The 15,282-nt window shown below is 40.4% G+C and overlaps 1 protein-coding gene across 4 annotated transcripts in view; it reads right to left on the reverse strand.

Moving 5' to 3' along the window:
• The window catches only part of DNAJB6 (DnaJ heat shock protein family (Hsp40) member B6), a 63,776-nt gene extending 49,617 nt beyond the window's left edge, over positions 1-14,159 (reverse strand). The window contains exons 1-5 of one of the 4 annotated variants that reach the window (XM_080339218.1): positions 13,997-14,155; positions 5,162-5,280; positions 3,627-3,736; positions 896-955; positions 433-543 (exon numbers count right to left, since the gene is read on the reverse strand). In XM_080339218.1, the coding sequence (XP_080195344.1) occupies positions 433-543; positions 896-955; positions 3,627-3,736; positions 5,162-5,226 (346 nt within the window). In that variant the 5' untranslated portion in view covers positions 5,227-5,280; positions 13,997-14,155. The other 3 variants (XM_080339215.1, XM_080339217.1, XM_080339216.1) reach the window with 3 other exon arrangements.
• Between the last annotated feature and the right edge of the window lie 1,123 nt (positions 14,160-15,282).

The following is a 15,282-nucleotide window of genomic DNA, read 5'->3' on the forward strand; positions in this document are numbered from 1 at the left end:
AAGTTCACACTGAGCGCTGTATTGTAGCAGTTACAGTTAACCTGTCCAGTTCAGAAGCTCTGAAAGCTACATTAAATATTTACAGGTCAAGAGAGACTATCAAAAGAAACAGACTAAGTTTGCCTGATCAAATTATCGAAAGCAATTCCAGTGTGCACTTTTTCCATTGACTGTTAGTTCCATCCAAACTACAGAGACACAGCAGTCATGATTTTTTTCCTTTTTTTCTAAACCAAGTCTTCCAGCAAAACATGAATTGACAAGTCATACCTGTTCTGTACTGTCAAGTCAACAACGAAGAAGAAACAGGTAAGAATTGTTTACCTCCAGTTTTCAGAGCTATTTCTAATAAAGCTGCATTAGCTATGTTTGTTTTGTAAAAGTTTTAGCCACACTTTAGATACACATAACTAAAACCAGTGAATTACTTACCAAAGATGTCAAATGAAAACGGGTCCCTTCCACCAAAAAACTCCCTAAAGACATCTTCTGGGTTACGGAATGTAAATCCAAATTCAAATGGATTATCATGATAATTTCCACCTGCAAAAAGAAGTTAAACTTCAATTACCTTCACCATTCTACTAACAAGGAAGTTCAGGCCTATAGAGTATTTGAATAATTATTTCTAAAATTTCTCTTCCCCTTTCAGGTATCACTGAAGTTAAGTACAGGTATTACTTTCTATAAGTCATTATCTTTTCTCTGTTTCCAGGTATCAATAATGCATTTTAGAACTGAAGAAATTATAGAAACAACTGTAACTTCACTTTCAGACGATCACATTTTAGGCCTTAGAACAGGCATTTCCAGATTCCTATCTTAAAAAGAAAGCTACAGAAAATGGTTTTCCACTAGATTAGAGAAAGTAAAGAACTGCTAGTTGTCAACGTACCTCCGCCTCCATTTATTAAGCCTTCTTTTCCATATCTGTCATAGATGTCACGTTTTTTAGCTACAAAGAAAAGTTGTACATCATGTCAGTAAATAGGCACATTGAATTTTGAAAAAAAAAAAAAAGACTTAACTGATATTCTCAGCTAAAAACCTTCTCAAAGCCAGTTTATTAAGAAAGTTCTAGCACATAACTGATGAACATTTTTATTGAGAATTTCCAAACCAGTTTAGGTTCAGAAAGAACTGGTACTATAGTTTAGAGTAGTCAGCATTTAGTTGTAAAAGTTCAGGTCCTGCTGTACCATTAAAAAATCTCTGGTAATTCACAAGGAAGTTTGCCTTTACAAGAATACTGCAATCTTCACCTTTCCATAGGTAACATGGAAAGCTTTGGGTTGTAAAGGACCTCTGGAATTCAGACTTCTCCTCCAAACAAGTCTAATCTCAAAGTCGGTCAAACTTGCCTGGATATAGCCCTGATCTCAACAATTGCCAAGAAAATTTCACAGTCCCTCTGGAAAACAGCCTCAGTGCTCAAGCATTCTCATTGCAAGCATTTGGCTTCTTCTATCCAACTGGAATGTCCCTTGTTGCAAACCCTGACCACTGCCTCTTTTCCTGTTATTGCACAAGACCAAGCCCATTGTGACTGTTATAAGAAAGGAAGGACAGTGTTTGCATGAGTGACTGCAAAACCCTTCAAATTAATTATAGTCACTTGTAGGTTAATAAAAGGTAATGAAGTGATGTTAAAAAAAAAAAAAAAAGCCATTGAGGGATCTGAAACTGCTTGCGCTCTATTATTTCAGAAGACATGGAATGGCTCGCTCTTAATTTCACTGCAGACCAGCCTTCCAGTATCCATGAGAAAGTGAAGAAAAATCAGCTTTACAATACTACATCAGACTGCACTGTTGGTACTGGAAGGGAACCTAAAGAGTTTAAAGAGGCAGATAATCAGCTTATTTTGCTTGCATTGGTGTGGAAACATCAGCCAAAAAAATCAGCCATGGAATCTGATTTAGACTCTTAATATTTTATTCCCACTGGATCTCTTCAGTGAAAGATGTTTTTGAAATTTAAATAGCATCATTGAAAGAACGTGCAGTTACCTCAAACAGCTGCTAAAAAGCAAAATACTTCTGACTAATAGGAATTAAAATTTTATATACTGGTCATTATCTCCAAATAATGGAAACTTGCAATAGGTTCCCATACACACCCCTCCCTCCTCGCTTGCCCAGCAAAGTTTGGTACATTACCCATGTTATCTTTGTAGAAAACAATTTTTAAAGAAAGGAGGTTAACCTATCCACCAATGCAAAAGAGCAAATTCTGAAAAGGAGCAGGAAACGAGGAAGACCTGAGGGCTCGCAAAGCCCAAAGTTCATCTTGAAAAATACAACGTTCTTGAAACCACGGGGGAAGCGTGTTCTATGATCACCCAATTTCAGTATTCTTTGCTTATGCAACCCCTTACAAAACTATTCTTCTGCCAAAAACATGTCTTCATTCAAGCCTGTAATGGTGTCAGAAAGCTTCATTAAGTCTGCGGAATAGCTGATTGCCCCTCAGCCACGGGGCTCAGCGTTCAGACATCCCTGGTGCGCAAATGATTGTGAAGAAACCTGTAACTTAGGATTTGGTCTAGATCCAAAACCAGGCAGTATTTTCAGAAGGTGTTTTAAAATTCTAGTAGTGTATTATTTCCAAAGAACTTGAAGATCTGTATAACAAGCAGACCAGTATCCTATTTTTATCTTGCTCAAAAAAATGTAATTACTCTGGAAGACAAGTGTACAATGCACTGCCCATAAATTAAGTTCTGTTTCTCCCATGACAATTAATTAGCAAAACCAACCAAAGAAATAGGGTGTACAAGACTGCAGCTTAATAAATCAGGCCAAACTCTGCAAGGTAATCTAGATGCTGCTAGTGCTTTAAATATAGCTTTCCCATGCTCACTGGTCCCAGGTGCAATCAAGGACACTTCAGAAATAGCATACAGACAGCTGCAGTCAGTTACAGGGGAAAATAATCAAAGTGGCTCACTTTGTTATGATTCAGACTCCTTTTGCCAGAATACTAGCAAAACTTAATGATACTTTTCAAGCAAAAAGATAGTGGTGAACTATAAACTGAACTCTTGCACCACATGGGTCAGCCTAAGCAACTGTTTCAGAACAATTTAAAATATAAACACTCGCATTATCACAGTTGACTGAATTTACGGAATTCACCCAAACAAAATCCAAATTTTCAGCGAGGTTTACAGAATGCTTTGACTTTGTTGAGACTAGTTTAAGTAGACACAGTACACCCAGCAGTAGATACTTCAGAGCTTGCCTAGCCTAGTTTTTATTGGATAAACACAATGACTCCCCTATATTGACAGTACCATTGGCTTTACTTCGGAAGATAAAATGAATCTTAGTATTCACAGACACCTCTTCAGAAATTCCTGAAGAGGGCCTGGCAAACAGAGGATTTAGATTTCTAGAAGGAAATTGGTTTGGTTACTTATCCAGAGTGATCTCAAACTCTTTGTTTCAAAATTTCTGTTTATTCTGCAAGTTTCTTTTTCTCTCTCCTTTCTTTTGAAAAGGAAGTAGTTGAGTTGGATGGTAAACTAAAGTTACAATATCCCTTTAAAGCACCATGCATCAGCATTTTCAGTCTGATACCCATACTAGAGACCTGCAGTTCAATAGCCCTTTTCGAATACCTACCATCTGACAAAACTTCATAGGCCTCAGCGACTTGTTTAAATTGCCGTTCTGCCTCTTCTTTATTGTCTGGATTTTTATCAGGGTGCCATTTTAATGCCAATTTACGGTACCTAAACAGAAGGGAAAAAAAGGATATTTTACTCTGAAATGAAGGAATATTCTGTACAGAGAAACACAAAATGTTTCAAGCAAGTTGTCAGAGATTAAAGTATTTAGAAATTCCCCAGTGCTTTGTATCTTGTGTCTAAACCAGTACCAACAGATTCTGCAGGTATACAAAGAACCATCTACTCAGATCCGCTTTAAAAAAAAGAAGTGGGTTTGGGGTTCTTTAGTTATTTTGAGATTATTCCTATGCATTTCTGATGACTAACATCTGGCAGGTCTAAGCAAAACATTCCATAACATTTCTGCTATGGGCTTCTCCTTAGAGCTCCATAATTGTTCAATACCACAATCAACCATTGGAAACATCAAGAGTACAGTTCTGGTACAGACAAAAATGACAAAGCTCCAGGAGTACTCTGATACCAAACTGTGGCAGCACCCTAAATTCAGTAGCTTCTTTGACTGCTACACCTGCACACAACTCCTATCTCCTCAAATGAAATATTTTAGGCAAAGTATTCATAACTACTCAAGAGGGGCAAAGCCAGTCTTGCACTTAGGTTGGTTTGGAGTGTTTTACATGGAGTCATACAAGATCACAGTTCAAACATTTGAGTTGGCAAAGTAGTATGTGCAGGAATTAGGTAAAGAACAAGGGAGGAAAAAACCAAACTTCCACACACTAGTGCAATTTGATTAAGCTCAGGCCCCTCAGAGAAGGTAAAAGAAATACAGTATTTCCAGGTCACTTGAAACTGCAATTTATTGTCAGACAGTTTTGGCATACTAGAAATGTGTATTACATAAACGTTTCCTCCCAATGGTTTGTCGAAAAGTAAACAGTATATTTTGAAAACATTACAAACACCCATCTTAAAACAGTATATAAACAGTAAATCTAAACAAAGAACTGTATTTAATTCCTTCGAACACTCCTAATTTAAACAGTGGTGGATTTTTTTAATAGTAACAGATGTTCAGTCCATCAAAATGTAAGCACAGAAACCAGACCTCATGTTAAGAAAGAGCTAGTATCCAAAAGAGCAGCATGCCAAATATTTGTTAATAACTTTGAAAAATCACCCCTGCAAATGGAGGGAAAGACTGATTAGTGCAATTCAGCCAAAGAAGAAGGGTCTGTCACTGCCTGCACCATCTCCAGTTTGGAGGCACGCTTGTACAGAAATGTATCAAAAACCAGTGACTGACAGCATTTTCACTTAAGCAGTACTCAGTATTCTTTTCCCAGTTTCATAAAAGTGAGCAAATGCTTTTTATTCAGAAGACTGAATATTTCTCTGTTAGCAAAGGTACCACCTGGGATGACTGCTATTCATCCTAGCACTGACAAAGTCAGTATCCAGAAACCATGTGATTATATTTGTTCCTTAAAATACATAACATATATATTTATCAGTGATACTTACGCTTTTTTAATATCTTCTGCTGAGGCATGCTTTTGCACTCCCAGAACTTCATAGTAATCCACCATGTTTCAGTAGTTGTCTTGTTGGCCTTGTTAACAACAGCTGAGTCCTTTCACGTCCTGTAACAAGAAGAACTTGTAAATTAAACTTGTATAGTAAAGCTACTTCAAGAAAGTCAGGTAGCAGCCTAGTACCTTCCAGTTCCAACTCTCATCTGAGCAAGCTGCTTGTTTTCAGAAATTTGAATGTTCCAAACACAGGTAAACAGGAGGTTCTTGAAACAAATTAGGCTGAAATGCTAGATTTAATCACTATACTAAGAAAAGCATGAATAGTGTGTCATCATTTCGATATGTAAACACTGAATGCAAAAGAAACCACCTATCCTGTTTATGTCATCTGACACCTGTGTCATGTCTTAAGCACACATGAGCATAAACAAAGGGCCACATCTTTTCTATCTACTCTTCAGAATATTACTGCCACTGAGATACTCCCTTCAAAAAAGCAATGTACGTGCAGGAGTACCCAGTTTAAATATACTTAGAACATAACTACACAGCAATGTATTAGTCATGTTTTCTTATCTGTGCACCAAAACAAAAAATTCACTGAAATAACTTTTTTCAACCCCCTCAAGTAATTCAGTGGTTTTTAATTTCAGTCCAGGCAGTGTCTCATTTTCATGTTCTTTCACATAAGTGCTGAAAGAATTAAGCATGATATAGCCCAATGAAATCTTCTGAAATCAACTCATTGTGCTAACATTACATGTATCTTTCAACATCCTGGAATACAAACATTAAAGAGACTTCATTTTAAAATAAATTGGTACATCTTAAAAATACTTTGCTGTTGTAGGTTAAAGCTTAATTAACTTTAATTAGGGATGTGGCTATACACACATTTCCTCAAATGGCAAAACCAGTTTAAGAAATACCCTGCCACACTACCTCCCCCCTTTCAACTACTTATAGAAGTAAATGGATTAGACAAGCATGTGTTTCTTTTAAACCTGGGTGGTTTTAACAACCTAGTTAACATACAGTCCCCACAAATACTTGGAAAATTAAAGTGTAGTGGGGTTAACAAATCTCTAATTGACTTTGCCCTTTAAAGAAACCTCCATACTGAAGAAAAAATAGTAAAGGTATAGTTAATATTCTAACACCAAGGAAGTTGTGAGACATGCATTAAAATGAACACTAAGAATGCCCAATAGTAATGGCAGGGTTCAATATGCAAACATAAAAATGACCAAAAATACCCCAGGGTACTTGCTATCAACCAGCCTCACTAGTTTTGCTGTTTCCAAAACAATGATTAGAACAACTCTATGAATACACAGGCGAGGAGCAAGGTTAGCGTGGCTTTAGTATGTTATCAAGTCCTGTAGCCACTCCTTATGAGTAATAGCATATGTGGAACGTACTGTTTACAGAAAGAAATTAAGAGAGGGGACCAAAAAAATCTAGTATGAGTCCAGCTTAAAGCCAGAGATCAGAACCCCTCCTAACAAGAGACACTGGCCTAAAATGAACGAGCTAACAGCAGGAAGCCACAACACATAAAAGTACATACCATACCGCTAGGCTTTTTTTCCCCATATTTTGCATTTGTTGTTTTTTTTTTTCTTAAATACAAGACCTGCATTAACACTCCTCCCAATTTAGGCAGATATCTTAGAGGGAAAATCAAAACTCATGCTTCTAGCTAGAATAAGCAGGTAGGAAAAGCAATTTAGATCTGAAAAATAAAACTCATCTTTCTCTAGAGAACTCTGCTGAAACTGGTAATCATATTGATTTCAACATATCTTTAAACACTAGATGTTTGTTTAAAAACAGTATTACAGTGTTAGAAGCTCAGACTCAATATATATACACCAATACATCCTAAACCACAGAAACCTGAGACCGGGACAAAAAATGAGTGCTGAGACAACATGACCAGCACTTACTAGATTGCTCTGACCCTGAAAAGCAACTCCTCCAAGAATAGAGGAATTATTTGTTTCAATGAAATGTCTGGTACTTACATATTCTATATTTTATCTGTTATTGTTCAGTTTTTACTTGCCACTAACATGAAGTCTGGAATTAAGACAAGTCAGCAACCAACCTCTGCCTCTAATCTTTCCAGGAAAATAAAGTACTACAAATAGTCACTCAAGAAAAAAACCACCATCAACTTATAATAAAACAGAAAATGGCTGATAAAACTGTTGATCTTTTTGAAGTCTAGCCAGAATCTGCATGGTCAAAATGCCTAGATGATTCAAATAAGCAAATCATATACCTTCCTGCAAAAGGAAATCTCAACTGTCCTAACCAAAATGACACAACAAAAATCTTCTTCCAACCCAAATCTGTCAAACAATTGGTCTCCAAATATACAAGCAAGGCTCATTAACTAGGCACTCATTATTGTTTTTCCAAAGCCACAAGGAAGCCAGCCCACATTAACTAACTCCCTGCTTCCAGCCACAGAAAATCTTCAAAGTCTCAGGAAAAAAAAAAAGCAAAAAAACTCCAGATGAAAGAAGTTGTTTCATGGCCTTCATGTTTGCTTGCAAAAAATCTACAGTTACTTGCGTTCCTAATTGCACTGTGTTTACAGGATGCTATCAGCTACTCTAACTCCTTATTCAGAGAATGAACAAATCAAACATCCAAACACTGATATGAACCAGAAGTTTCCATAACTTATAGATTTTCCAGTCATCAAAGGAGAAGTCAGTGTTGTGCTGGTGTATGGAGCAGAAGCCCTGAAGGCTCGTCCTGACACAAGTGACAGGGGTACATGACCAGACCTGAGACCTCTCTCTTGCAGCACAGCCCAGAGCTCGCCCAGTTCAGAGTTATCTTTACAGCATAGTCCTCAGCAACATAAAAGGCATGAGAAAAATTACAGACGACTGATACGTAGAGAGCTATAAACTTCTATAAGATGAAATGACAAAGAAAAAAGTAATCAGATGCACAACCTGCAGGAATGACAAAGCAGTACCCCTTCCATACTGAAGGGAGGAAGGTATCCAAACTAGAAATTCTTAAATCAGTCAGAAGGGAATTCAGACAGCAAGGAACGTGCGACCTTTGCAGTCAGCCTAGTCAGAAAAAGTTATCTATTTCTGGCCATGAAGCAAGAGGGCAGCACAGAGAGTCCTGAAAGATGCCAGAATAGCTCCCGCTTAGTGACTGGAGCAGTCACCTGCGCAGAGGGAGCTGAAGTTCCAAATTCCTGATTCATGCAATCCACAGCAGCAGCCAGTCATCAACATCCTGCGCAAGCCACCCAGCTGCCCCATCCTGGTCCCTGCCTCCTTTCCACAAACACAGCTCAGGGACTGCAGCCTGCTGGCAACACCAGGAGAATAAATATCTTGTTCTGAATCCCAGCTGAGCTCGAGCTTGCGCCTGACCTACTCAACAGCAACTGAGCAATTTAGAGATGTCTCTGGTATGTTAATAGATGATGCACACACTCGAGGATCTTTGGAATTGCCACCTGTGATTAAAAAAACATTATTTTTCACATTCCAAGAGTTTTTACTAGAAAGCAGTAAGTCAGCTGGACCTGATGATGTTTTACACTCCTTAAACTATGAACAAGACTACAGCAGCATTAATATTGTGGTGGATTCAGGACCATACAAAGAACAGCAAGCAACACACACATACTCAAAGTCTTCTATTATTTCTTCATTTAATTTTTATATAGCTAAGACACCTTTGCTAAGCTTTTTTATTATTTACGGTATGGTAAATTCAGAGACATCTACAAATATTTTCAGTCTTAAAGTAATAAACTTCAGATGAAGTTCAGTCACTTCACTTGCTCACAAGCTACAGATTTCAAATGTAATCCATGAATTGTAATTACTGGCCGATATCTCTCCACGTTACCCATCTAAAAGAAGGGTAAATAAAGAACAACCACAAAGCACTAACTCTCTGCCAAGGCTTCCAAGACACACCTGTACCATTGGCTCAGGGAGTCCTCACTGGTTTGGAAAGGTCACAGCCTTTAACACACAGATCTTGGTTATAGAAACTGCCTTCTGGTGTCATCCTACGTCTCAACCAAAGCAGATAAACCTCACACAACAGCTCTTCAGAGCAGAACACCACTCAGGCAACAATCAAATGCATCTTACCTAGTACAACTCAGTAACACAGAAAGCTATGTAAGTCCTAAAACCTTGGCCAAATCTCTAATAAATGAAAAGATCTTTGTCAATTCTAGCAAAAATATCTGGGATGTGCCGTATGGAACTAAGTTGAGACCATAAGCAGTCTGCTGGCTGTGCTTGCAAAGGTCCCCGGTGCTAGTGCTGTACAAGTGCTAACAAAGACAACCACACTGTACACCAGAACACCTTTGTAAAAGGAAGTTTGAGAATGCTAAGGAACTGAAAGAATGTTACCTTAATTCTGCTGTCTATAGTAATACAGCGCAAGAAAACCTGTTTAAAGTTTCTAAATAATTAATCTGACAAATACATTTAAACAATGCACCAACACAATTTTTTCTAACCTATCTACAATATATGCACAGTGTGGTACAGACTGAGGTATATTAAAAACGTCAGTATTTTTAACTTCTACTTACCAAAACTTTGAAAAGCTGTCACAGTTTAACTTTGTTCCCCAAATTTATTGTTTAATGGAAAAATGTAAATTTTCCACAAAATTAAAGTTAATAAAATATCCTGAAATATCAATGGTTATACTCATTACAATAATACTAACAAAACATCCCCATGAGATGAATCTAATTAAATGAACATTCCAAAAAGCTTAGTTGAATTTCATGTTTGTGCTGAACATCCTGGTTTTACATTAGAAAACAGAGTGGATTTGAATACAGTGATTATTATAGGAGAAGGTGCAGTACATACAGGAGAAGAGGTAGCTAGGCTGACTGCAAGAAGTTACAAAGACCCCCGTCCATCCCTCTCCCCCCCCAGGGAGAGCAAGACACAACCAGCAAGAACCACAGGGTTCATATTATTGTCTGGCACCGGGAAAGCCTGTAGAGGACAATATGTAAGAAACCATTAAAAAACAATTAACCTACCAAAAATAGAAAGAGAATAAATCAAAAGTCTTCATCTGTGAAAGAAAAGTAAACTAGCTGACAAAAACTGGAATAGGAGCTGATGAGTGAACAGGCTGCCCTCACACCCCGGCTGACACTCTGCTGCTTATCCAGCTGATCTACAAGCAGGCCCTAAATCAAGGGGCACTTATTCACCATCTCTCCTTAAAGCAAAGGGGCATTTTTCCAAAACACAACAACTCAGGTGTCCAAATTTGGAATTCTATCATACAAATATCTGGAACACTGGTACCCTCCTAAAACTAACCATAAAAGGCTATTTTATACAAAGTAAAAATATTCCTAACTCATTTTTTTAAAAAGTATGATCTGTGTTTGATTAAGCGATTAAAAACAATGAAAGCCTCAACTGGCAAAGATCAGGTCTAGAAAGTTTCAGCCAAATAATCACATGCAACCAGATGATCCTTCATGGAAAAGAAAACAGTTCAGTTTCTACGTACTTCCCTTGAAGCAGTTTTTTGAGTTAGAATAATTTTACTTAAGCCAACCAGCAAAAAATAGTGTTACATTAAAGCAAACACTCATTTCTTTTTCAGAACAATGACAGGGTGTCACAGATTCAAACTACATTTTAAGACAGAAAATAACTTCTTCTAATGAAAAGAATTAACAAAGTTTTAACAAAAACTGGCTGCAATGTAGCTAACGACAGCTTCAGGCTTATCATACGAGCTACGAGATCCTTGTTAAGTTGTGGGTCCTCACTAGTACCAGTGGGATATCGGTACGTACTCAGAACAAATAGAAAACAAAACCTACAACTGCAGGAGTAAAATGCATACACATGAACTACTTCTTCCCTAGCAGTTAAATAAACAGAAGCAGAATAATGCTTTCATTAAGTCCAAACTTAAGAAAAATCTAACAGCCATTCATAGGTAGTATTTCATTCAAAAGCAAAGCAAACATAATTTAAACCTATTAATATCATCAGCTGCAGTTTTAATTAAAATCTATCTTGAAATAAATGATCAACAGATATAAAATCCAACACGTTTTGACAAAGTTAAGTAAATGTCTCACTAATCTTTCCATTCCTCAATAAATCAAGACAAAGGAAAAGTTGCTGACAGAAAATGCTTTCAGGACAGAGCTGATGGGGTTCCTTATAAAAGCTACTAAAGTAAAGAAGCACTTCCTACTGAAGGAGCAAAATACTACAAAATTAAACCTCACACAACAAAGTTGAAATTAAGGCAATACATTCCCTTCAAAACATCATCATACGGTAAGAAACAGTTCGCTCAAGTCTGGAAGTCCAGTGTATGGACGTGATGGAGATCACAGAATCATTTTGGTTGGAAGAGACCCTGAGGATCAAGTCAAACCATAACCTAACCCTAGCACTAAACCATGTCCCTAAGAACCTCGTCTAAACGCCTTTTCAACACCTCCAGGGCTGCTGACTCCAGCACCGTCCTCTAGAGCCAGGAGCACAAGAGCTGCTCACGCGGCTACAGGGGCGGCTGCACTCGCTCTGCTCAACCTGCAGCACCTCCGGACTCATAGTAACACTGTCATCACCCCCATCCCACACCACCTCAGCTCAAAGTCCAAACTGCGCCAAGGTGTTAAGCACAAATGTACAACTGTAGTAGTCCTGAAATTTTTACCTTAACTTAAAAAAAAAAATAAAAAGAAAGGAAAAAAGTGCTTCCTTCCTCAGCACAGCCCAAATACTATTAGAGACTCATATACCCTTGTTATTGAAATGATGATTTAACATAAATTGTTTCCTCTCTCCACATACATTCCAAAACTTCTAGTAGATGAAAGCAAGTATACAGTAAGTAGAGACAAATGTATGTATTTATTAAATAGCTAAATAGCAAACCACATTATTCCTCCAGCTAAAAACTCTGTGTTACACAAAACCAAGGCCTTGCATGTTCTTCCACAAAGTCCGCTCAAGATAAGTTAGTAAAATGCACCAATCTAGGAAAGACAGAAGAAAATACCACGGATAAATGCTGTTTTGGTAAGAATAGGCTGTAGTCACAAAGCACAAGTGCTAAAATGAAAAATCTGATGGAGAATTTCTCCTCAAATGTCTGAGATTTTAAAAGAAAATTTAATCATAAATTAATTTGCATTTCAAATGGTCTCTTGTTCTCCATGGAAAAGGTAGCACAAGAACTAAGAGGGGAAAACAAAATTAGACTAATATTATGCACTAGCTAGCATTTTAGTTGTTTAAAATAATAAAAAAACTAATCACAGAAGCAAAATCTGTAAATACATTTACTCACTGGTCCCAACAAATCTTCTTTGACAACATAATCCAGCAAACTAAGTGGTACTTTAACCACCAGGCTTTCAATCATCGGCTGAACACAAAATCCTCCTAACTAGAGCACAAAGATCTCCAAAGAGTAAACAAAAAATTAAGGTCAGCAGTAACCGCAGCCTCAGAGGACCAGAGAGGCAGAGCCTAACTAGGCTGTTCCCTCTGTGTCAACACCTTGTTCTTATCACTTTTTGACACTTTACTTCCTAAAAACTCAGGGCTTGATCACTGATCGACTATGCAATGTCACAAGCTTAACCATTTGCACATTAGCATTGTTATAAATTTAGCTCCTCTTATGTCGCTGTGCCCAAATGAGACCCAACCAGGCAGTTTGTTATTATCAGAATTCAAAAGAAGTTTGCTCAGCATTTTGAAGGACCTTTTCTAATGCCTTCACTAGAAGGGCTCAAGCCTGCAGCACACATTTTCAGCAGCCCAGGAGAACTCTGACAGTAACACTAACACAGCATAAAGCGTTGCTACAAACAGGAACACTGATCATAAGCAACTCCACTTCCCAACTCACCGCCCCTTCAGAAGCCCAGAAAATACTAACAAACTACAGCCCTTACCTGCCAGTGACAGTTTTCAACTCAGCTGGGAACTTGGCAACAGCAAGTTAAAAACACAACCACCTTCCTCCACAACAAATCTTACTACTGAATCTACTCTGAGTTCATAATCGCAGAAGACAATTTAATTAAACCACTTCTACGGGAGGAAAAAACACGTTTCGTTTACGAGCATGTAAAAAAAAACAAAAAACGAAAAACAAACAAACAAACAAAACCCAACCAAACACAAACAAAAAACCAAACAAAAAAACAAACAAAAAAACCCAAAAAAATAAACAAACAAACCAACAAAAACCAGACTTTGAGTAAAAGGTCTGTTCACCCCATTGGAGAGCGAGCTGGCGCTCTCCCTCACCTTTCTGTAACCGAAACCTCTGCAAGCAGAAATAGAAATGACGATTTTTTTCTCTGCCTGCGGCAAGCGGGAGACAAATCCGTCCTAGTTCCGCAGGACGCGCGGCTCCCCGAGTGCATCTCCCCCGCTCCGAGCCGCGGGACCGGCCCGACGCAGCCGCTGCGCCCGGGGCGGCTCCCGCACCGCCCGCCCACCGCGCCAGAGACCCCGCCGCTCGCTCCGGCCGGCGCCACGCACCTCCCCACCGCCCGGGAAGGAGCCGCCGAGGCCGGCAGCGCTGCCGGCTCCCCGCGGGGACACCCCCCGGCCGCTGCGCAGCGTGACGGCCCGGGCCCTCACCGAGCCGGCAGGCCCCGTTACCAGAGACACCGTTGCTAAGAGCCGAGGCCCTGGCGCAGGCACCGCGGCGCCGTCCCGCTCGCTCCCCACTTCCCCTCGGCCGAACGGAACGAGGCCCGTTCCGGGGCGGCCTCGGCCCCGGCACTCACCCGGCGCGGCCGCCACCTCCCGCCAGCAGCCCGGGACAACGGCTCCGCGGCCCTCACCTCAGCCGCAAACAGGAAGCTCCGTCAGCGCGCGACGTCGCTTCCGCCCGGCTGTTTCCGGAAGTTTCTGGAAATGCCGCGCTGCCCAGGCGCTGCCCGGCCGGGCGCAAGCAGAGCCCGCCCCCTGCCGGCGGCCGGCCGTGCTGCAGCGGAGGCGGGGACAGGGGGCGGGGCTTCGGGCCTCACAGCGCGGCCGCTCCTCTGTCAATCAGCCGGGGGGGCGGGGCTTCCCCAGGGCGCACTCACGGCACCGTGGGGGCTGCGGGCGGGGGGTCAGGGCCGGGGGGGAAACCGCTGTGTGGTTCTCCGAGGGAATAAAATAAAACATCAGAAGTGACACCCAGGTGTGCGGAGTGAAAGGAGAAGAGAAGGCTGAGGGGATCTTATTTTTTAAATTATCCTTTTTTTAACAGAATCACAGGCTGGTTGGGGTTGAAGGGACCTCTGGGATCATCCAGTCCAACCCACCTGCTAGAGCAGGGTCATCAGAGCAGATCACACAGGAAGGTGTCCAGGTGGGTTTGAATGTCTCCAGAGAAGGAGACTCCACAGCCTCTCTGGGCAGCCTGTTCCAGGCTCTGGCACCTCCAGGTAAAGAAGTTTCTCCTCATATTCAGATGGAACCTCCTGTGGTTCAGTCTGTGCCCGTTGTCCCTCATCCTGTCATTGGGCACCACTCAAAAGAGTCCGGTCCATCCTCTTGACACCCACTCCTGAGATATTTATGAACAATTGTGATGGGAGCGGCTGAGGGACCTGGGGGGTTCAGCTGGAGAACAGGAGCTGAGGGGAGACCTTCTGATCTCTGAACTGCCTGAAAGGAGCTTGGAGCATGGAGGGGGTTGGTCTCTTCTCCCAAGTAACAAGTGGTAGAACGAGAGGAAATGGACTCAAGTTGCACTGGGGGAGGTTTAGATTGGATATTAGGAAAAAAATATTCCCAGAAAGGGTTGTCAGGCATCAGAACAGGTTGCCCAGGGCAGTGGTGGAGTCACCATTCCTGGAGGGATTTAAAATATGTGCAGATGAGGTTCTTAGGGACGTGGTTTAGTGCCAGAGTCAGGTTGTGGTTGGACTTGATGGTCTTGAGGGTCTCTTCCCACTAAAAAGCTACTATGATTCTATGTTTCTGTCCTTACGGTTGTATCTGAGTATGTGGTTTTCTGAGTGTCATGGCTGAGAGCAAAGTATAAGCAGCCAAGTTAGTATTCTATTTTTAAAAATTGGAC

Source organism: Nesoenas mayeri, assembly GCF_963082525.1.
Source record: "Nesoenas mayeri genome assembly, chromosome: 2".
Lineage (NCBI taxonomy): Eukaryota > Metazoa > Chordata > Aves > Columbiformes > Columbidae > Nesoenas > Nesoenas mayeri.